General features: G+C 39.4%; 1 protein-coding gene across 5 annotated transcripts in view; it reads left to right on the top strand.

The window, feature by feature from the left end:
• Nucleotides 1-3,891: 3,891 nt before the first annotated feature.
• The window catches only part of slc2a9l2 (solute carrier family 2 member 9, like 2), a 140,519-nt gene continuing 120,487 nt past the window's right edge, over nucleotides 3,892-23,923 (top strand). The window contains exons 1-3 of one of the 5 annotated variants that reach the window (XM_017458344.3): nucleotides 3,892-4,191; nucleotides 4,288-4,450; nucleotides 18,130-18,197. In XM_017458344.3, coding sequence (XP_017313833.1) covers nucleotides 18,147-18,197 — 51 coding nt within the window. In that variant the 5' untranslated portion in view covers nucleotides 3,892-4,191; nucleotides 4,288-4,450; nucleotides 18,130-18,146. Of the gene's footprint in view, nucleotides 4,192-4,287; nucleotides 4,451-7,400; nucleotides 7,608-11,558; nucleotides 11,637-14,817; nucleotides 14,934-17,974; nucleotides 17,998-18,129; nucleotides 18,198-23,923 lie in introns of those variants that run through there. The other 4 variants (XM_053688095.1, XM_053688099.1, XM_053688093.1 and 1 more) reach the window with 4 other exon arrangements.

Genomic DNA, 23,923 nt, shown 5'->3' with positions numbered 1-23,923 from the left:
TTCCAGAACACCTGTGAGGAGGAAGTTCCATCAACCTCCTATTGGTAACTCGGAGTTAAAGCATGTGCACGGTGAGTATATAAAGACATTTCTTTTAAACACCGATTTCTATATACAGATGTGTGTGTGTGTGTGTGTGTGTGTGTGTGTGTGTGTGTGTGTTTTATTTATATATATCACACAAAGTTCCCTTTCATTATGAAATAAAATAAAAATTTTTAGATCCTATTAGACCCATGTCGTAGCATTTAATGGTTAAGTCTTTACTTTTAGCCCTCCATCAGTTTCTTGACCTTGTACATATTACATTGGCTAATTTTATATATATATATATATATATATATATATATATATATATATATATATATATATATATATATATATATATATATATATATTTATATATAATATAATATAATATAATATAGGCAGGCAGGCAGGCAGGCTTCATAGTTTCAGGTGTAATCCTTCTGGATCCAAAGAACTTGGAGCCAAGTCAAAATGAACCACAATAACATTTTCCAAAATGGTAATATTCCATAAATTATAAGCTAACTACTTGGGCCTACCTTCTACAATAACTTTTCTCTAGGTTCTATATAGCCAACAGGAATGTAGGTCTGCAAAATGGGTGGGGGACCACCACCCACATCACTCAGTCCAGCTGAGGAGCTGGCACAGTCCCTTAATCAAGGGCGACCCATGGTTGAGGGGAATCCAGGGGGTAGTTCATCAGAGTGAGCTACCTCCCATGATATAAGTGGCTTGGTAAAGTGTAGGCTTAACATATTAGTAATGACATTTATTTATTTATTTATTTAAGTTTCCAGTGGTATATCTTTAAACACTCAAGATAATTATAAACACTGCCACTGTTTGAAAAAGGCATTTTGAAATAACACTTTACTGCCAATGTTTCACTTGTGTATTATGCATGCTTAATTTATTTTTCTGCATATGGTGTGTACAATCTTAATTGTAGTGCTCCTGTTAAATCAAATGGAGTTTAAAAAGCTGAACATAAAGACCAGGCTTGAAGTTGAATTGCTGGAGCACCGGCTAAAGGTTGGCAAAGTTTTGCATTTGCCTAGTGATGATTATTGTTATTTATTGTTGAATGGTAAAGCAATAAACGCAAACATCTTTTTCAATTACAGGAAATAATAATAATAATAATAATAATAATAATAATAATAATAATAATAATAACAATGAACCACACTTGACTGTTTGCTGTACATTAGTCTTTTAACTAGAAATGATTTTGGAAGATCACATTACATACCACCCTGCCATCTCTTTTGTTCACTGGGGGTTCCTCTTGCCATCTTTGTCAATGGCTCATCATGGTTTATGGCCAGGGAACTGCATAAAATTGTGTTGGGGCTGTTTGAGTGCAAGGCATTACTGTATGAATGGTTCTACACACCATTGCCTTTTCCACATGCTCTGCATCACCCAGGTTATATACAGAAAACTCCCTGTGGCAAAAAAATGAAGGGCAATGCCTAAAATGTGCTCGGTGTTAAGCATTAAGCCATGATGTGTCATGTTTGTGATGAGGTTTCAAAAGGCATGTTAAATAAATTAATGATTATTGCAAAACAGTAACACTCCCACAAATATTCATCTGAATATGAAAAAGATTTCATATAATTTGTGCTTCCTCATCCACTGGCTATTCTCCAAAAGGGCATGCTATGCTCTCTGAAACAAACTAATCCTGGAACATAACCTGCTCTGGAGCAGGTTATGTTCAGAGAGTAAGTTGCTATAGCTACTTACATACCCTAAAAGTTGAGGTGATCTGTTAACCCTGAGTAAACTTACCCAGGTAAGTCGCATAACCTGCTTTCTGGAATACCCCCCTGGCTTACAGCTAGCACAGCATTCCAAAATAAAAACATCATATCAACAGTCAGATGTGGTGGTAGTGTGATGGTGTGGGGATCTTTTGCTGTTTCAGGGCCCATAGTTGACAGAACCATGAATTCTGCTCTTCCGCAGATAATCCTGAAGGAGAATGTCCAGTCCAGCCATCATTGAGCTATGGAGGAACACAATGATCCAAAGCACAACAGCAAGTCCACCTCTGAATGGCTCAGAAGAAACAAAATGAAGGTTTTGTAATGGCCTGACATGAGCCCCCTGTGATGCTGGGGAAAGTGTTGTGGATAAATCAACCTTTTTAGCCTAAGTCAAAAACTTCAGGGATAGAGAGTTTAGTAGATGTCAAAACGTAAATAAACGTTATTGAAAACCAATAAAGTGTGACAGTCTGCAGAAAGTCCAAATTATGCAAACACATACAGCCCTTTTTATAGCCCTTCATCTTGGGAGGGGTTTTGTCTTTCCTCATTAAAAACAGACCAGTCTTCTTTACCGCAATGAAATATTCATGTCCATGTGTTATCTTAAATTTGTGGAGCATGTGCAGTCAGTTGTTTTTCTTGAAAAGGTTTCACGAGGACAAGGTTTCTTTTTTACAAAAAGGTTTCACTCAGGAGTCCTGACCTTGACCAACACTCCCTTCTTAGGCCTCAGTGAGCATCTGTCTATCTCTATCTGTTGTCCCAGTTGATATCTACCTCCCTTCCTGAGGCCCTCTTCTAACTCCCTAATTGGTATCTGGCCTCAAGGTTATTTACTTACAAAAGTGAATATCTAATGCCAATTTATTGTTGTGCAGAAAAGTGCCAGCTGATGCAGAAAAACAATTATTGTACAGTAAGATACAGAATTCATCTAACTCAGTACACACTTAGAATATAACTTGATCAAACATTGTTCTGTGGATTTAGATTATGCTTCTAACTATTGATTATATATAGGTTATGCTTTTCAACTAATATTGATTATTCGATTATGCTTAAGTAATAATTTATAATGTTGGATATACATATTGAATACACTTCATTAACCCAGTGGTTTTCAAAGTGGGGGCCGCCAGGAGGCGCCCAGAGGGCCTCAACAATTTGGTGTGAAAAATAAATAAATGTATGTTTTCTCTTTCTCACTCTCAGACAACCACACACACACACACACACACACACACACACACACACACACAATCAATTCCTAATGTAATGTTAAGATGTAATTATTAATTTTAAAAAAAGAGGGGTATATATTCAGAAGTCTGTATTTTTAATGTGTTTTAAAGACATCTTGCAAAAGGGCCTCGGTCAAATTTTAACGCCATTTGGGTGCCTTGCCCTGGAAAAGTTTGGGAACCCCTGCATTAACCTATCCAAATGTTAGTTACACATATTGAATACACTTAATTTACCTATCGAAATGTTAGTTAAACATATTGAATACACTTCATTAACCTATCGAAATGTTAGTTACACATATTGATTATGCTTCACAAATATTTCTATAAAGGACCTTAAACAGGCATTTCATTGTGCAAAGCCGTCTGGTGTGGCTGAATGAAACCAATCTTGCAAAGAAAAGTGGACCAAGAATACCTCCACAACAATGTGAAAGACTGATCGTATCAGAAGTTATCAAAAGCATCTGATTGCAGTTGATGCTGCACAATAAAGGTAGCACAACCCGTTATTACATTTAGGGGTAGTGATTTTTTCCACATGGGTGAGATAGATGTGGCACAAACGTCCTCCTTCAATAAATGAAAATGTTTTTCATTTAATGTAAAATTCACTGTAGAATTAAAAAAAAAAAAAAAAAAAAAAAAAAACGGTTTCCTAATGTTCCTGTTTTAAGACGTAAATTTGTGTGTATCTGGCAACACCGCAGATGAGTTTTGTTGATTGTATACCTGAATAGCCAATCACAATAGAGTATTTGCAGCGGTGCATTTTGGCGCCGGTGTTGAACACGTGACCACAGTCTGATTGGTCGTTTACTCTTGTTTACTCTTGTAGGCGGGGATCTAATGGCGCGCGTGTACGGGCAAATTTGTAAAGGAACGATTTAAGATTGTTGTTATTGTTTTAATTTCAGATTTCTATAGTATTACGAAGTAAGTTATAAGATAAGCGTATTATTTCCCGCTCGTGTTTAAACGGTCTTTAATAAAGCAACAAACAGGACGAATTAAACTCCTTTAAAAAAGAAAAGAAAAGACATGGTATAAAATGTCAACAGATGGATCAAATGGTTGTTACACAAATCCTGAAGCTGAACTACACTTCTGACACTAGAACATCTGTAATTAAACAGGTACAGTTAATAACCATTCTTTCTTAAAGTACATAACGATTCACACTTCAAACAGAATGTACAGAAGTGCAATATCAGTTTTTTCTGTTAAAACAGAAACGCTAGCAGCTCGCCACAAGATGGCGGCATTAGCTCAACCACACGTCACTGACGCCTTTAGGGAAGATCCCAATAATGAAGTGGATTCCCGCTTGATCCCTCGAGTCTACACCCGGAAGTGACGTAGCACGCAGTAAACCGAGGTGCTACTCTTTTCACGGTATGATAATCTGAACGATATCACGGTATTCATCAACCATTTAAAGCACAAACTGGTGGAAATTCATGGAAAATGTATTACAAATTCTTTGTACAAATGTCCCTTTTCACAGCTTTATAGATGTAACAAAAACCAAATGGGGCGGGGGGGGGGGCTAAATCACCTAACTGTTCTTCTTTCTTAGAAATATCATTTTCAGAGTGACTTTTCCAGAAAATCTGGTACAAAGTCAGCATTTATCACTTCGTCAAAGAGAGAACGTCTGTGAGGAAAGTACGACGGCGGTTTAGGGCCACTGTTCAAAAAAGAAAAATACAAGATTTGGAGAATACAGTTATAATATTAGGGGGGGGGGGGTCGCAGTGTTTTGAGAATTATGATAATACCATGACAAAATGGTACATACTTATAACGTTTGTGTGTTAAAATGAAGGATGTTTTGGTGAAGTTATTGTCTCTTCTGATGAAGGAACGTTTTCAGGCAGTGGTCGCCTTCCAGACTATCGATGGGTACATCTTTGTGCCAAAGAGGGTGTGTAGATGGATAATAATCAAAATGCTCAATCCTGAAGGAGTGGAAGAATTGGACTTTGTATGGAATTAAATTTGTGCCAAAAGAAACGTTGAAACTAAAAACTTTAAACTCGGTGGCAAAAATGTAACAAGGTCTGTAAATAAACAGCATTCTTTGTTAACAGTTTTCTAAGCTTCCTTTTTGCTAATCATGGTTTATTATGATTTTGTTTATGCTTTCAAAGTTTTCATTTATGCTCTGCAAGGTTACGTTCGGAATTCTGGCACAATCCTTTTGTGTAGGCGGGGCTTAACAGCGATTTATTCTCATTGGCTAGTGAGATTTGGATCGATAGCTCCCTGACCTGGAAGTAGAGACTTCAGTGGCATGAATTTTGGAGAGCGTTCTGGATGCAGTTCTCTGTATAGTTACAGTGTTTGTACTTTTTAGTGGAAATTACTTACTTACTTAATTATTATATTCGTTCATGGTTAATATTTGAGATTTGTGTCTCATACCACTATTTTTCGACGTGAGCTCTCAGGAGCCGCACGGAGTGCCGTCGTCATCATCAGTATCATCCTCCTCCTCAGCTGAATACTCGAGCTGTCAATCCAATTCTCACTAGCCAATGAGAGTAAAATCTCTGTTAAGCCCCACCCACATGAGAGGCTTATACCAGGATGGCAAATGTAAATTTGCATAGCGTAAACTAAAACTTTAAAAGTGCATTTATAAGCCATGATTAGCAAAAAGGAAGCTTAGAAAACTGTTATCAAAGAAGTTTATTTAAAGACCTTGTTACATTTTTGCCATTAAATTAATTGTTTTCAGTTTCAGAGTGTTTTTCTTCTTTTCATTGTATATTTTTGTTCGAGGGGTGCACGTTCGCCTCACGCCTCCAGGGTTAGGGGTTCGATTCCCGCTGCCGCCCTGTGTGTGCGGAGTTCTCCCCGTGCTGTGGGGGTTTCCTCCGGGTACTCCGGTTTCCTCCCCCAGTCCAAAGACATGCATGGTAGGCTGATTGGCATTTCCAAAGTGTCCGTAGTGTATGAATGGGTGTTTGTATGTGATTGTGCCCTGCGATGGATTGGCACCCCGTCCAGGGTGTACCCCGCCTTGTGCCCCATGCTCCCTGGGATAGACTCCAGGTTCCCCGCGACCCTGAAGGATAAGCGGTATAGAAGACGAATGGATGGATATTTGTTCGATTCTTCAAAAGTTAGGGTATGTACAATACTTTTGGCACAAATGTAATTCCATAGACTTGTACAATAAACATAAACCTAATGGTGAATCAATGTCAAAACACATTGTGAGCTTGATTGCTGTACAGAGTGGCCGGAGTTATATCTGTCATGTCAAAAACTTGTTTTTCTAATAATGTTATGACTTTCTGCCCAATTTTATTCACAAAATATTACAACTTTATTTTGGAAATCTTGTATTTTAAAAAAAAAAAAATTAAAACAGGGTGTTCAAAATGCCATCGTAGGAAAGGAAGTGTGCACTGTGCAGAGCCGCTTTGCCAAAAACAAATCGTTTTTTAATTTAATCATGGTCAGCAGTGCCATGTCGTTTTGTGCGCTCGATGGCCGTTAGGAACGGAGGCTGAGGTAGCGGTGTGTAATACGTTTACAACAGGAGCAGGTTTTCAGTGCAGTCGTGTCTCCGGTGTCGAGAAACAGAGGCTGCTGTAGTATAACTTCACAGTCGAACACAAAAGGGACGAGGTCCACTGGAAATGGAACGTGATTGAGTAACAAATTAGACAGTAAAAGAGGAAAATCATACACTGCGACTATGCATGGAAGATTATGCTACGGCCTTCACAGTCACCAGATCCTAACCCAGCCAAACACCAAGAGTATTGGAGATTTTTGAGGTGATGTCATCAAAAGACCAACTGAAGGATTATCTTTTGAAAGAATTGTGTTGATTACTTTGGTACAGTCCCAGAGACTTCCAGAGCATAGAAGCAATTACCTCAATGTGACCAAACAACCATAAAACGTATTTTTAGCTTGCCCCTATTTATAATGTCATGAGACAACGTCTTTTATCAGGTCAAACTTTGAAAGAGATGTTTTATAAGACGGGACCCAGGAAAACTTTTACAACTTTTATCACAAGCAAATTTAAATATTCTTTTTTAGAGTCACATTGTACAGAAATGCCTGACTTTTCTCAGCTGAATTATATTGTGATCTTTTATTTTATTTGCTTTTTTTTAAAATTACTTTTATTATTACTGAATTTAGTTTGTCTGATAAATACCTGTATTCACCATTAAACAGCCATTGAAGCTGGTATGGTGACAAGCCCAAATACAAAAACAAACAACGTGACCAAACTTGTCCGTAATACCTTTGCACATCTTGCAGAAAACATTTAAATTTGCACATAGCATGTCGTAGTACGTGAAGAGCATGTAGAGTGTTGAATGTGATATGAAATGCTGTGCTTGCGAAGTTTTGACTCCAGTCACTCTCGAAGTTTGTTGCTCAGCCTTGTGGTTCATATGGAAGTGCGGGGAGGGACATAGTTTAAATTGAATTACACTAATGGAGCTCATGTGAGGGCTGAGAGAGATCAGGGGGACAGAATAAGAGAGAGATTTGTGAACCGGAGCTGACTCGCTGGGTGAGTGTTATGGAATTTTGTGTAAGAAGCTTATTCGAAATGATCGTGTGTTTGCTTTCTTTTTGTGTTCATGTAGGAGATTGACATTGTTTGTGAGTGTGTGTGTGTGTGTGTGTGTGTGTGTGTGTGTGTGTGAGAGTGAGAGTGAGAGTTGAGCTACACCACACTTCTGCAATCCTGTAGTCTTTACCCATGATAGATCAGCAAACTTTTAGTGTACACAAAGTTTAACCTGGTGTGTGTGTGTGGCTGTGCAGAAGGTGGAATAAAACATGTATTTTGATGTTGTAACATGCCTGACACCTGACGTATTAGCTAGGGTTTACGCAACGTGAAACATTTAAATTCTGCTTTTATTTGTAACTGCTAATACACTCCCCCTAATACATATATAATACCTCCTTATACACATGTACAAATGTTTGCTACAGTACTACATATTATTTTAACTTCCACGCACAGTTTCTAATTTGTTGCCACAAGTATATCTGTGTTTATTTGTATGTACAATTAGTATTGTTATTCTCAATTCAAATGTTCAACCCATAACCTCCTTGCAGAGGCAACCAAGTTTGGGAGTAAAATATAGTATTTTGGTGCTTAGCAGAGTTCATGATGCCATAATTCATTTTTTTTTTTTTTTAGTCCTTTATCCCCCGTTTTCTCCCCAGTTTGGTGATTTGGCAATTCCCAACCACTAGCCAACTGTTCCCTGTCACATGATGGCTACCAACTGGGGAGGGTGAAGTCTAATATGTGCTAAGAGCAGTGGGTTCAAAGAATTCAAGCCCCCGCACTGCCAAGCTGCCACTGTTGGACCCTTGAGCAAGGCCCTTAACCCTATATGCTCCAGGTGCACTGTATCATGGCTGACCCTGCACTCTGACCCCAGCTTGTTAGGAAGCTGCGACGAAAAGAATTTCACGGTGCTGTAATGTATATATGACAAATAAAGGCTTCTTCTTCCTTCTCTCGCGACATGAAGCCAGCCACTAGGCTTGCCATGGTATATGGTCATACCGGTTATAAGGGACCATACTGATATGAACTTTTATACCAGTATTAAAAGGGGAAACATTATGAATGAAACTTACATAATAACAACTTATTGTTTGCTTAAAATGTAGTAAAGAAAATAAAATAAATTGCCACTCATGATAAATTAAATTAATTAATTGGAAGTTAGTTAGAGATGCATCAAAACTACACAGTCAGTATAGTACACGCACTGACAGAAGACGTGACGTCTGACGTTAGCTTACAGGAACAACTGTGCGAGGTCAGAGGGGCAGCACAAACGTGTGTAAAATATTAAACAGTACTCTGTAAAGCTATCTATCGAGCCGTATATATATATATATATATATATATATATATATATATATATATATATATATATATATATATATATATATATATATATATATAATCTCTCTCTCGTGGGCACTGATTAAGAATTTGCACAACATGCCCACATTTTATTAATTCGTTCCCTCGAACGCATTTACATAAAACAAGGGAACGAACTAATTGGCTAAAACGTGGTCATGATATTATGTTGTTTTTTTTACCCACATGTCGTGTGGAGCTTCTTACATTTAGAAGACAAAACGGAGACCATTATTGAACTGACCGAAAGTTTGATGAAAGAGGAGAGAACTTGGGCTGTATTTATTGTTTGGAATGTTTGTTTTGTACAAGGCCTATGTTTGCTGTTTGAAGTGTTATTAGATGTTTGGTGAACGACACACAATTTAATTTGATGACACACTTTTTTCAGTTTCATATTTTGTCAAATAAAAATCAAAGTTTGAATTCAAGCTGCCTTGTTTTATTGTGTAGGCTATAGGCTATCGGTATTTATCGACGGTACACCTTTATCGGTAACGATAGAAACAAGTTTGGTATAATGCTCGATAAAATGTAAACAGACATGAAGTTTGGTTGCATGAACAACCCTCAAGCGTGCGCCGGCCCTGGATCATAAACAGCCTATCATATGCCTTGATAAGGAAGTGTGCTAGGAGAGACAAGCAAACAGCCAATAACAAGTTGTGTATCTGTGGGGGTTCGTTTAGGGCTGGGTATTGTGACCAATTTGGCAGTTTGATTCTTATTTGTATGGTTTTGATATATTTGATTTGATTCTTTATCGATTTGTTATCAATATTTCATTTTAAATGTTAGTTTTGCAGACATGTTTTAATATAAATGCTGGAACCCTCCTACTTAGCTATATTACTGAAATGCACATTTACATTAACAATAGGGCGCACACAATTATGTTTAATTACTTTTTACTTTTACTTTGAGTAACAAACATTGCAACAAGAAATCATAAATATGTGCATACAATGCACACAAAGTAAGCACAAACTGCACATTAATGTAAAAAAAAAAAAAACATCGTAAATGTGCAACAGTGAAATTCATTAACAACTTGAAAGATGTTCAAGAAATAAAACCGTTTTCAAAATTCAAAACATGGTAAATGGTCGGCACTTATATAGCGCTTTTTTAACCTTAGCATTTCCAAAGCGTTTTACACTGTGTCTCATTCACCCATTCACGCACACACACTTGCGCACACACAAATGGTAGCAGAACTGCCATGCAAGGTGCTAACTTGCCATTGGGAGCAACTGTGTGTGTGTGTGTGTGTGTGTGTGTGTGTGTGTGTGTGTGTGTTTTAATGCTGTCATTATTTCGACTTCCAATGTCATTATTTTAACTTAAGTTATTATTTTTTACTTAATGTCTCATTATTTTTGACTTACTGAGTTGTTATTTTGACTTAGTAAGTCAAAATGATGATAGGCTGTGTCTGAAATCGCGTACTGTGACGGTACCTACTGCACGACCGTTGAAACAGCACGTATGTATGTATCAGTATGTGTGTGTAGTTTGAATACAATCCCGGACATACTAGATCCGCCATGTAGGCATTGACATGTGACAGTCGATGTCATCATAAACAGAAAAATCTTAAAGGGACGACCGGATTAAAGCAACTGCACTAACGACAAAATTCACATCAGGAAATTTAACTGAATTAGTAATGTAATATGGGCGGGGCTAACAGGCTGAGGTAAATTCGTTGCCGTTAGCTCGGCCAGCTAAGGCATGATGGAGATCGCAGAAACATTTCAAACGCTGTGACAACAGTTTTCTTATTTAAACCTTCAACAAGTTAACAGTTTATTCAGGTATTTTTTAAACAAGTCCTGTTTAACCAAGGTTTAATACTTAAAAAGAGACGACATGCTGACTTTCACCATTTGTTATGTCTGAGCTCGTCCGCACCAGTCCCGTTGCATTATGGGAATTTTTGACTCGCGTAGCGTCCATCGGTTGCTCATTGCAAAATCTCACCGGAAGCAGTACACCATCCGGGTATTTCTCACCTACTGAGAATTCGGACATGAGTAGTAGGGTAGTACGCGATTTCAGACGCGGCCATAGCAAATGGAAAAGAAAAAAAAACACACCTTGCTGTTTAGGGCTTTTGTATTATATTACATTAAAGATGGAAAAAGAGCTGACCTGATTGATTCTGGTTTCATTTTTCTTATGTCAAAATAAACCACATTAACTTTAACAGGAGTTTCTAGACATTTTATATCCACTGTAGTTTAGCTGTCTGTACATCTCTTTATCCGTTTACCTTCGTCTGTGTCTTTCTCTTAGACACGCTTTCTCTCTGTCTGTCTGTTTCCATTTCTCCCTCCCTCTCTCTCTCTCTCTCTCTCTCTCTCTCTCTCTCTCTCTCTCTCTCTAAAAAAGACATTGCGCAAAAGCAAAACATGCCAGAAAGATACATTTTTTATATATATATATATATATATATATATATATATATATATATATATATATAAAAAAAATGTATCTTTCTGGCATGTTTTGCTTTTGCGCAATGTCTTTTAGATAACACAGTTAATGATTGGTGAGAGAAAGAGAGAGGGGGGGGGGGGGGTTGGTTTCATTCATTCATGTGCTGGTCAAATTTCTCTCTCCTTCTCCTCCATCAGGGTAAGTAGCTTAACAGCACTGTGTGTGTGTGTGTGTGTGTGTGTGTGTGTGTGTGTGTGTGTGTGTTTGAGGTTTCCTCAACTGTGGTTTCATGTCAGTTTCAGTGTCAGTCATTTATGTTTAAAGATTAAACAATTTATATTGTCCATCTGCTGCCATTGAACCTTCGCTTACGTCCTCTATAACCGCTTCTCATTTTGAGTCACAGGCGCTTCTCATTAACAAGTCAAATTTGCTGAGCCAGTTGCCTCCAGTGTTAATTACATAACATCACTGCTTTTTTTTCTTCTTTTTTTAACTTCTTTGATTGAAGTGGTATCTGGCTGTAGCCTCCACTTACCACGATGGCCCGGTCATTTGAAAGTGTGAGCCAAAATCTGTGAACGTTTAATATTGTACACAGAGAAATGGAGAAAGGTTTGGAATTGATATAATGATAATCACTGATTAACATGTTTGCATGTTTAACGTAAATTCAACCCTGCAGCACATTAAAGAAGCCATAACTTCTTTTCTCACGCCCCATTTTCCAATGATGTTCCGTGTTGTCACAATGACAAATCCTACGTAGTAGTAGTGGAGACAGCAAACGTTAGACTCGAAGTTGGACTCCAAGTGGTTTGGTTAGTAAGCGATCTGAGATTGATGGTGTTAGCATGAAAATTTAAATAAAAAAATTACTGTATTATATTAGCTACCACTTATGTTTCCTAGCCTCATATGTTTCCTGACAACCAAACCATGGGATTAAGATTTTACTTGCTCAGTGGGATAGCTGATAAATTTAGGATTTGTACTCATGAGTTCTATGGACCCGAACCTTAAAAACTGAAATTTAATATTGACTAAAACTGTCCCGCAACATTTTTAGCATGTTGTTAGCATTATGCGGTCCTCGTTGCAGATTAAATTATGCTTAATGTTTCTTGTTCATATTATGTAAGTGAAATTATGCGGATTCCGAAATGATAGAGAGAGAGGATCTTCTTGGTAACTAGATGGATGTTGACCTCAGATAGTTAGCATCATGCAGATGATATTGTGCTAACTGCTTCCTGTTGGCTTCCTTATTACTAGGAACGCAATTTCTGGTGCAGTTTTCCTTTATAGATATGCGAGCTGTGCGGAAGCCCTAAGCGGCCATGCATTAAAAAAAAATTCTGTTGTTTTCTCATGATCTCAACTTAATTTTCCTGTGTACTGGACATCCATTGTCCTGAAGTCAATGGGGTTTTTAAATGGGTTTTTTGGTTAAATGCCAAATTGAACGGTTGCTAACAAGTGGCTGAATGGGACTACGGAGGTTGTCAGGGACATTAAACGTCATCACACCGAACAGGAAAACTCCTCTACTACATCCTCGTCCTGTTAATACTCGCACTCTTGCAAACTATTCCAACTCAAACTTTCTAACTTGTAGATTTATCAATTTATAGTATTTTCCAATTGTATTGTTTGTTTTTTTTAAACAAAGATTGAAAGAGTTGTCGGAAGCGTAGCGGTGGTGACTTTGAAGTCATGAGACCGTGGTGTAGTTCGTTTATAGCCTAACATTAGCTTTTAACTTCTGACGATTGTATCTAGGCTTCAAAATCTTATGAATCTTATCTTAATGAACGAAACATGTAAGAATCATAAACTTTTGTTTTCTGAAATAATCCAAAAGCCAATGGAAAAAATCCTTTTGGCTTTTTGTCAAGGAAACCAGGGTGATACTAACTTCTGGGGTGGCCTACAAAAATACCTCATCCCTGCAGGTTTGACGATTTCCACGTTAGTGTCCGACACTTGAGAAGGGGCACATCCCTCTCTCTTAATGCGGAGATAAAGTCCATCTCTACAGCAGGGAAGTATTACATTTATCATGGCGAAGATGCGACACAAGTCGCATTCACAAAGCGTCAGATTTTCTCAGGATAAAATTACATCGTGAGAAAACAGCTTTTGTTATGTCGAGATCACGAGAAAACAACAGAAAAAAGTGAATAATGCACAGTCGCTTAGGGCTCCCGTAGAGCTGAGATTAATTCTTTAGGGAAGGCTGAAGTGTTTTCATAATGTGAGGAAGGCTAGGTTTCTGTATGTCTTGGAGACAGAGAGAACGTGTGTGGAAAACAGACAGAGACCATCATCTTTTTTGTTTTAGTGTGCTGATCAGTTTCCATATCTCTCTATTGGTCCCAAACGATCATAACTACTGTTTACTATTGAAAAATGACCCCATAAATTTCATCTTAAGCATGCTTTTTTTTCTCCAACATGCACTCGTACAGCTTTACAGTTTGTATTGCTAAACAGTGTAATTAAACAATATCACACAAACAAAGAGTGCGGTACACGATTGAGAATGCGATATTGCTTTTACAAGAAATGAACATGGAGTAACTGACATTTCAGACACAGTTTGGCCAAACGTTCTGTTCATGTTTGCTTCGCGAGCGGAAATAGATTCCGAAGTAGCGCCACTGCATTTTATAGCATGTCTAGCTCACACTGATTTGTATATTCCCATTAAAAGTGTTTTCTGTAAAATTGGCATCCCTTCTTCTGACGAGTTTTCATATTTCAAGTCAGAAGTTATATTCCTGAAAAGTATCACTTGCCACAGATGAGCGGAGTGATGCACACAGTAAAATGTTTCTGTGCCCCTATAGGAAATATTAGTGGACCAGAGCTATCCATTATAAAAGGTGTTTTAATGTGGTTACTTGTGTGTGTGAGTGTGTGTGTGTGTGAGTGTGTGTGTGTGTGTGTGTGTGTGTGTGTGTGATATTTTTGTTATTGAACAGTGGCAAAAAAATGTGTTTCTAGGCCAAAAACATGTCACCTGAAAATGATTGTTCTCTTTTTATAAAATTGTCCTTTACGTCTATAAGAGATTTGGAGTTGCTGAGCATTTTTCTTGGTACAGTAAGCCACGTTAAGCTTTCTTTTCCTTCAGCGTTTTAGTCGTCAGTCACTTGTGTACAGCATAGCAATTTAGTGTAGCATGTGGATGGAATGAGCCTGTCCATCATTTTACAACATGGATAACTATATAACTAAGTATCTTATAAAATATTAAATAATCCAGCATAAGCAAGGAGACTATCACTGTAGTAGCTAAACATTACCTGCAAAACATAGATAGTGAGCTAGCTCAAAGGTCCTTCACAAAGTCACCAGCAGAATGGGCACCCTTTGTGATTTGGATGGCTGCTTGGAGTTTATCCTGCTTACATCTGAATTATTGATTAACAGTATAAAAGTTCATGAACTGCTATCTTTTCAACTGCTTGCTAGCTTTGGCCATCAGGGGTAAGACACACACACACACACATGCACACACACACACACACACACACACACGCACACACTGATTGAGGAAAAATGTAGCAACCTCTCAGTTTGTCCTCTTTCCGTCAAACTCCTGCAGCTTGTGAGAACAGAGGCGTCCGATAGCTGAGAAAGATGATACACTGTCCGACGTGGAGGGTGGAATTCTCTGACCGTTCAATATCTGCTTTCCGTGTGTGTGTGTGTGTGTGTGTGTGTGTGTGTGTGTGTGTGTTTTACTTTTTGGAGCAAACAGAACTGTCAAGTCAGAGGATTACTCAGCAGAATCACCGATATGTTCAGCAGCTACACTTCAGAATCTCATGTTTTACCTCAGCAAGGGAGACATACAGTGAGAGACAGAGAGTGAGAGACAGACAAAAAGAGAAAAGGAGGGAGTGGTGAGAGGTGGGGGGCTGTTGGGATTCAGTAGGATTTGGAGAGTTACATCCAGCTACTTTGCAATAAGTTAGGATCTTGTGGGATGTTGGGGTGTGTGCAATGGGACGTTGGGATGTGATGGGAGTTGGGGGGGGGGGGTACATCCTGCTACAGTGCAGTGGGAAGTTAGGATTTGGTGGGATGTTGGTTGGGGGGGTAGGGGCACAGTGGGACAATGGGATGTAGTGGGAGGTTAGGGGGCTGTTGGGATTCAGCAGGATTTGTGTGGGGGGTAAATCCTGCTACGCTGCAATAAATTAGGATCTGCTGGGATGTTGGGGGGCACAATGGGAAATTGGGATGTTGCGGGAGGGGGGTAACTGATGGGATGCAGCAAATTGTGGGGGGTTGCATGCTGCTACTTTGCAATGATAAGTTAGGATGTAGTGGGATGATTTGGGGGGGGGCAGTGGGACATTGGGATGTGGTGGGAGGTGGGGGGCTGTTGGGATGCAGCACGGTGTGTGTGTGTGTGGGGGGGGGGGGGGGGGGGGGGTTACATACTGCAACAGTGCAATAAGAAATTGGTATGTGGTGGAATATTGGGGGACCAATAGGAAGTTAGGATATAACAAGAAGTGGGGAGGTACAGTGGGAAAAATGGATGTGGTGGGATATGATCCCTTGAGCCATAAACTTGTGTGACAGTTGCAGACATAATATATAATCCTACAATCAACTGTTCAGTTAAAAAAAAACATCAGTGGTTTAAACAACATTGGAATAAACAACTCTTTAAAATACCAATAAATATAGGTAATGAAAACTGATGCATGATGCAGGAGGACAAACAGAGCAATCTTTTTCCACAAACTTACGTGGTACTTTGATTATGAAAGGAAAGGGTCCCTGCTGACAACCTGGAGCAATTTTCTAGTATTACACTAGAAAAAAAAAATCTCTGTAACAGGAAGCCTTTGGGTGTGTTTGGGGGGAGGTAGCTGGAGGAGGGCACAGTGGAAAAGTGCGATAGGAGGGTGGTGGTACAATGGGACATTGGGATGTAATAGAATGTGTTGGGCGTTGCATAGTGGGAAGTTGAGATGTGCTGGGATGTTGGAGGACACAATGGGAATTTGGGATGTGATGGGATTTGAGGGGCACAACAGGAAATTTGGGATGTGGGGGCACAAATTAGAAGTTAACTTGACAGAGTAGATTTTGCTAGCCAGGGCAGTTTCTTTTTTCTTTTTGTTTTTATAAGTTTAGCCCCTCTGTAACTTAAAGACTTGCGAAGCAGCAATGTTTTAAAGCCAATTTGAGATTTAATCCTGGCAGCAGGACGATCTGCGTTAGAGTGACTGTCACATGAACACACTTTCAGTGAATGTAGTAACAAAGCAGCATGTAATAGTGCTGTGGTAATAGTGCATAGTGGTTAGCACGGTTGCCTTGCTCCTCTGGGGTTCGGGGTTTGAATTCTGCCTTGTGTGTGCGGAGTTTGCATGTTCTCTTCATGCTTCTGGAAGTCCTCCAGGTACTGCGGTTTCCTCCCCCAGTGGCCTACGATGTGCCCTACGATGGGTTGGCACCACATCCAAGGTGTCCCTGTCTTGTGCTCCAACTTCCCTGGGATAGGCTCCAGGCTCCACGCGGCCCTGCGTAGGATAAGCAGTACAGAATGCATGGATTCATTGAAGCGTCACTGAATGGCAGGTCCACTAGGTGGCAGTAGTGTTGTATCAATGGCCCTCTCTCTCTCAATCTCTACTAAGCAAAAACAACTGTGAAATTGATGTTTATAAATGCCATATCAGCCACTGTCTCTCTCTCAATCTCTACTAAGCAGAGACAACTGCGATATTAATTATTATAAATTCCATATCAGCCCCTGCCTCACTGTCTCTCTCTTTGTGTCTGTCTCTTAGTCCCTCACACTTTTTTTTTCTCTCTTTCTCTCCATTCCAGTCATTGTTTTTTTTATCTTATCCTTTCTTTTATCTAATCTTTTATTTATTGTCATTGTGTGTTTTTGCCAGAGCTGTGGTATGAATGAGTGTGATATGAAACTTTATTAATATATTTATATGACACTGATAGAGGTTTAAAAAAAAAGTATAAAATAAATAAAAATAAAATGGAGGTGAGTTTATTATTACAGGTTGATCATCTATCCACCCATGCATTTTCTATACCGCTTATCCTTCAGGGTCGTGGGGAACCTGGAATCTATCTGAGGGAGCATGGGGCAGGGTACACCCTGGACGGGGTGCCAGTCCACTGCAGGGCACACTCACACACACATTCACACTCCCATTCATACACTATGGACACTTTGGACATGCGATCAGCATACCATGCATGTCTTTGCAGCACGGGGAGAACATTCAAACTTTGCACACACAGGGCAGCGGCGGGAATCGAACCCCCAACCCTGGAGGTGTGTGGCGAACGTGTACTTTCATCAAGTCCATCTGTCTGTCTTTTTCTCACTCTCTGCTTTTGCCTCTGTTACTTTTTCTCTTTCTTGTTCTTTATTTGTCTCCCTGTTAACCTTTCTGTGTATGTCTGTCTCTCTCTTTCTCTCTAGTTCCTCAGAGTGACTGACAGTAATGACAATGAACACTAATATTTACATACTGGAATGAAGTGTGTGATGAATATGGTATGTGTTATATAAAGTAAATACATTGTGTATGCAGTGTGTGAGTTTCGTCTGTTTCTGTAGGGGATCATCTGTGTGTGTGAGTGTGTGTGTGTCTCCTTGAGTATAATTGGGGGATTTTCTCTCTTTCAGGCTTTTGAGCTTTTTAAATGGAAAAGGTCCAACGAATCCCTGAAAACGAGCCAGCTCCATCCAAACAGGTGTGTGTGTGTGAGTGACCTTGGTCTGATTTCTTCTCTCTCTTTTATCACCCTTTATTCTCTGTTACCTGACTGCAGATAGAATTATGTGTCCTCAGGGGAAAAAGAAGGATGTGAGAACAAGAGGGAGGGAGGGAGGTGCGGAGGGAATAGATAAAATTCTGAAACCTGTACATCAGGAAAGGAGTAAGGATAGAAATTTTCATGCAAAATTATAATAAACTATTCGAATTCGTCAAGGCGTTATTTGAATACTATTTGAATATTTGCCACAAAACATATACCAGGAAAACATGAAGCCTTTTATCCACTATAATCTGCGTGGATGCGCAGTGTGACATTTGAAACTCTTTACATCTGGCGCACACCATCACAGCCACAGTTAAGCTTAATTTAATTTCACAACATCCCTGTGAGGCTAAGTTAACTGTCTCCCTTCCACCACACAGTCAGTCCACTGCATACAGATTAAGAGCGACAAAATGACTTCACATAGGCTAAGCCATGTGAAGGCGTACGGTATTTTCCAATGGATAGAAGGAGCGGTTGGGTTTTACACTTTGCATTTATAATTACGGTTTAATCAAACCGGACCGTGTTTGCCATGTTACTAAATGCTGTATGAGATGTGGCAAGAAACATCTCAATCTGAATGGATGTGTAGGGAAACATTCTCCTCATTTTGCAGCACCTAATCTTTCCCACTTTGACCGTGACACTGGGTTAAAAATATTGCACGCAATGTGTTTGGAGTGAGGTGGAAGGTCATGATCGTCTATGTTCGAGATGTTTTCACATCTGGAAAAAATAGACTGTTGGATAGCTTTCAGCTGATTTAGAGAGATTCAATCGTAATTATTGGATGTAGCACTAATAACTCAAAACTCATTAAAATTTCAAATAAAACAAGGCAGGATGTGCTGTTATGGGAAAATAATCAGTGATAGAGTTATGTGATGCGGCCCAAAGTATAGTGGAGGTACTGTTACCACACCAAAGAGCATGTTCCTAAGTGTTTTACACCTCTTATACCACGATCCTGAAGACGCTCCCATGAAATGAAATATTGCATTGGAATTGAATGGAATTGAAGGGAGGAAGATGGAAACATGGATGGTGGAAGGGAGGCACAAATGGTGTGAGAAAGAACTAAAAAGATGACTTGATGAAAGCAGAGACAGAGAGATAGAGGATAAAACTGAAGGAGGAGATATATATAGTGAGGGAAAAAAGTATTTGATCCCCTGCTGATTTTGTACGTTTGCCCACGGACAAAGAAATGTTTTGTACCATTAATTTTAATGGTAGGTTTATTTGAACAGTGAGAGACAGAATAACAACAAAAAAATCCAGAAAAACGCATGTCAAAAATGTTATAAATTGATTTGCATTTTAATGAGGGGAAAAAAGTATTTGACCCCCTCTCAATCAGAAAGATTTCTGGCTCCCAGGTGTCTTTTATACAGGTAACGAGCTGAGATTAGGAGCACACTCTTAAAGGGAGTGCTCCTAATATCAGTTTGTTACCTGTATAAAAGACACCTGTCCACAGAAGCGATCAATCAATCAGATTCCAAACTCTCCACCATGGCCAAGACCAAAGAGCTCTCCAAGGATGTCAGGGACAAGACTGTAGACCTACACAAGTCTGGAATGGGCTACAAGACCATTGCCAAGCAGCTTGGTGAGAAGGGGACAACAGTTGGTGCGATTATTCGCAAATGGAAGAAACACAAAAGAACTGTCAATCTCCCTCGACCTGGGGCTCCATGCAAGATCTCACCTCGTGGAGTTGCATTGATCATGAGAACAGTGAGGAATCAGCCCAGAACTACACGGGAGGATCTTGTGAATGATCTCAAGGCAGCTGGGACCATAGTCACCAAGAAAACAATTGGTAACACACTACGCCGTGAAGGACTGAAATCCTGCAGCGCGCGCAAGGTCCGCTGCTCAAGAAAGCACATATACATGCCCGTCTGAAGTTTGCCAATGAACATCTGAATGATTCAGAGGACAACTGGGTGAAAGTGTTGAGGTCAGATGAGACCAAAATGGAGCTCTTTGGCATCAACTCAACTCGCCGTGTTTGGAGGAGGAGGAATGCTGCCTATGACCCCTGGAACACCATCCCCACCGTCAAACATGGAGGTGGAAACATTATGCTTTGGGGGTTTTTTTCTGCTAAGGGGACAGGACAACTTCACCGCATCAAAGGGACGATGGACGGGGTTATGTACCGTCAAATCTTGGGTGAAAACCTCCTTCCCTCAGACAGGGCATTGAAAATGGGTTGTGGATGGGTATTCCAGCATGACAATGACCCAAAACACACGGCCAAGGCAACAAAGGAGTGGCTCAAGAAGAAGCACATTAAGGTCCTGGAGTGACCTAGGCAGTCTCCAGACCTAAATCCCATAGAAAATCTGTGGAGAGAGCTGAAGGTTCGAGTTGCCAAACGTCAGCCTCGAAACCTTAATGATTTGGAGAAGATCTGCAAAGAGGAGTGGGACAAAATCCCTCCTGAGATGTGTGCAAACCTGGTGGCCAACTACAAGAAACGTCTGACCTCTGTGATTGCCAACAAGGGTTTTTAAACCAAGTACTAAGTCATGTTTTGCAGAGGGGGTCAAATACTTATTTCCCTCATTAAAATGCAAATCAATTTATAACATTTTTGACGTGCGTTTTTCTGGAGTTTTTTGTTGTTATTCTGTCTCTCACTGTTCAAATAAATCTACCATTAAAATTATAGACTGATCATTTCTTTGTCAGTGGGCAAACGTACAAAATCAGCAGGGGATCAAATACTTTTTTCCCCCACTGTATATATATATATATATATATATATATATATATATATATATATATATATATGAGTGAGAGAGAGAGAGAGAGAGAGAGAGAGAGAGAGAGAGAGAGAGAGAGATGCCTGGCTAAAGCGGGAAAATGGACAAAGTGAGTGAAGACAGTAAGGTGGAAAGGGGAGATGGAATTAAAGAGATTGGTAGATGGATGGATGGGAAGAGTATCTTAGTCAGAAAGGGAGAGATGTCTGGTATAAGAAAGCTTGAAAGATTTGGTGGACAGAAAGACAGATGGAGAAGTGCCAGAAAAGGGAAAGAAATGGGGAGAATAATAGATGTTGAGATGGAGAGAGAAAGAGAGAGAGAAATCTGAAGCATGGGACCAGTGATAGAGGAGGAGTTGGAGAAAGAGATGGATAGGAGAGGTGTAGCAGAAGGAACAGAGACACAGATGGGTATAGAGGGGGAAAAATGAAGGAAGGACAGAGAGGAAGAGATGGAGAAACTGTTATGGAAAAATGGAGGAATGGGGACAGTGAGAGATAGAGATGGCATGAAGGAGGGATTAGGAGAAGGGGACAAGCATAGAGAAAAAGGAAGATTGAGCAAGCACAGGAATGAGAGAAGAGGGGAAGATGGAGTCAGATGGAGGGAGGGATGTAAAGAGCTAAAGGTATTAAGAGAGAATGGGTAGAGAGGTAGAGGTGCCGAGAGAGAGTGGGAGGAATGTGAGCAATAGGATTGAGCCTGAATTCACACCGGACGCACCCTCAGTTTGTACCTCGTACCGCTATACATGATTATAGTATATTAGAATATAAAAACAGTTCACTGCAGTAGGTAGTATGAAGAGGGCACTTATACAGTGCATGCCCCAAAACCAAAAGTAGCGGAAGGAGAACACACAAGTCTTGTTTGATCTCAAGCCAATTTTGCTAACCCGATTTTGTTCGTAGCGATCTGCCAGCTATAATTTAAAAAACCGCTAACCTACATGAGACAGTGGGACAGTATATATAACAACTGGTATATTTTTATTTATTGCCCATCTTGATGTACTACAATGTGTATCATAGCATACAAACATTTTTGCTATGTACAGTGGATATAAAACGTCTACACAACCCTGTTAAAGTAGCATGTATTTGTCATGTGAAAAAATTAAACCAAGATGAATCATGCCAGATCTTTTTCCATCTTCCATCTTTAACGTGATATAGCAGTGGAAAAAGAAAGAAAGAAATGTTTTAGGGAAAAAAAGAAAAATAATGTTCAAAACATTAGATGTACCATGGAACACTGTGAAAGGCATCATCAAGTGAAGGTAATGGAGCACCACTGTGACATTACCAATAACAGGACATCCCTCCAAAATTGAGAAAAAGGACGAGAAGAAAACTTATCAGGGAGGCTGCTGAGAGACCTATTGCAACATTAAAGGAGTATCTGGGCAGTACTGGCCATTCCATGCATATGACAACAATCTCTCGTATTCTTTACATGTCTAGGCTATGGGGTAGGGTGGCTAGATTCAAAAAACAAACAAACATCTAAACCCACCTAAATCACCCTTATTCATATGGTAAACTGGTTTATGAGTAATTTCTTATATAATTCTAAAAGATATGTTTGGCTCCAAAACAACACCGCTTATCCCACAAAGAACACCATACCTACGATGAAGCATGGTGGTGGCAGTATCATGCTATAATGCTGCTTCTTTTCAACTTGGACTATTCAAGATCGAGGGAATCATGGGTAGCTCCTGTCTATTTTGGCATAGAACCTGCAGGCCTCTGTTAGACAGCTGAAAATGAAGAAAGGTTGCACATTCCAGCACAATAATGACCCAAAGCACAAATCCAAGTCAACAATGGTTTCAAAGATTGGTTTCAGTAGAAAAAGATCAACATATTGGAATGGCTCAGTCAGAGCCCAGATAAAATTTTTATCAAAAATCTGGCTTGAAAAGGGCTGTGCACAGGAGACCTTCTTGCAGTTTAATAGATCTGGAGCATTTTTTGCACGGAAGAGTGAAAGAAAAAAAATTGCCAAATCAAGATGTGATAACTTCGTAGATTCTTACCTCAAAAGACTGAGTGTTAAACTGATCCTTACAGCAACATGGGGATGAGGGAGAGAGAGATGGAAAAGATGAATAAAATTAGTGAATTGAGTTACACTGAAAGAGGTGAATGGTGCTTGAATTTGTTGCTATCATTATTTTGTACAAGTATCCCATGCAGTAATACTGTAAAACATGTTTGTTTACACTCACACGTTTGTAGCCATTATAACAAGTAGTATAGAGAGGAATGGTTTGTATGTTTTGTAACCTTATTTTGACAGGTCTAGGTCAAAGGTCATCATCCATCATATTTAAGTTGACAGGTAATGAGAGGTGTAGGTCAAAGGTCATCACCAACTGTCATTATCTTAACAGGTCTAGGTTAAAGGTCATCACCAACCATCATTATTTTAACAGGTGTAGTTAAAGATGTATAATGTTACATGTGTTAGGTTTGTTGTAATCTGTTGTGTCCTCACACATCTGTTTAAATATTTAGGTCATAGTTAATTGATTATTATCAGTAGTAACCTTTAAATCCAGTTCTGGTGCATTCCCGCACACACACACACACACACACACACACACACACACACACACACACATACATAAGGCTGATGAAATAATAAATTATGAATTTCCATACGCATCCAGCCAAAAATATGACACACACACACGTACTTTCACATAGATCAATACATTCATGTGCATTTCACACACACGCTAAAAACAAATGTTCAGGCTCAAAAAACAAACATGACGACTTTTAATGAAATGAATTTCACCCAACGATCTACACCGAGTTAGAGAAATGACCTTTTCCTCTACAATCAAATGTATTTTCAATTAAC

Source organism: Ictalurus punctatus, chromosome 2, assembly GCF_001660625.3.
Source record: "Ictalurus punctatus breed USDA103 chromosome 2, Coco_2.0, whole genome shotgun sequence".
In the NCBI taxonomy this organism is placed as follows: Eukaryota; Metazoa; Chordata; class Actinopteri; order Siluriformes; family Ictaluridae; genus Ictalurus; species Ictalurus punctatus.
Note: the sequence above shows the minus strand (reverse complement) of the source record. Positions and strands in the feature narration are given on the sequence as shown.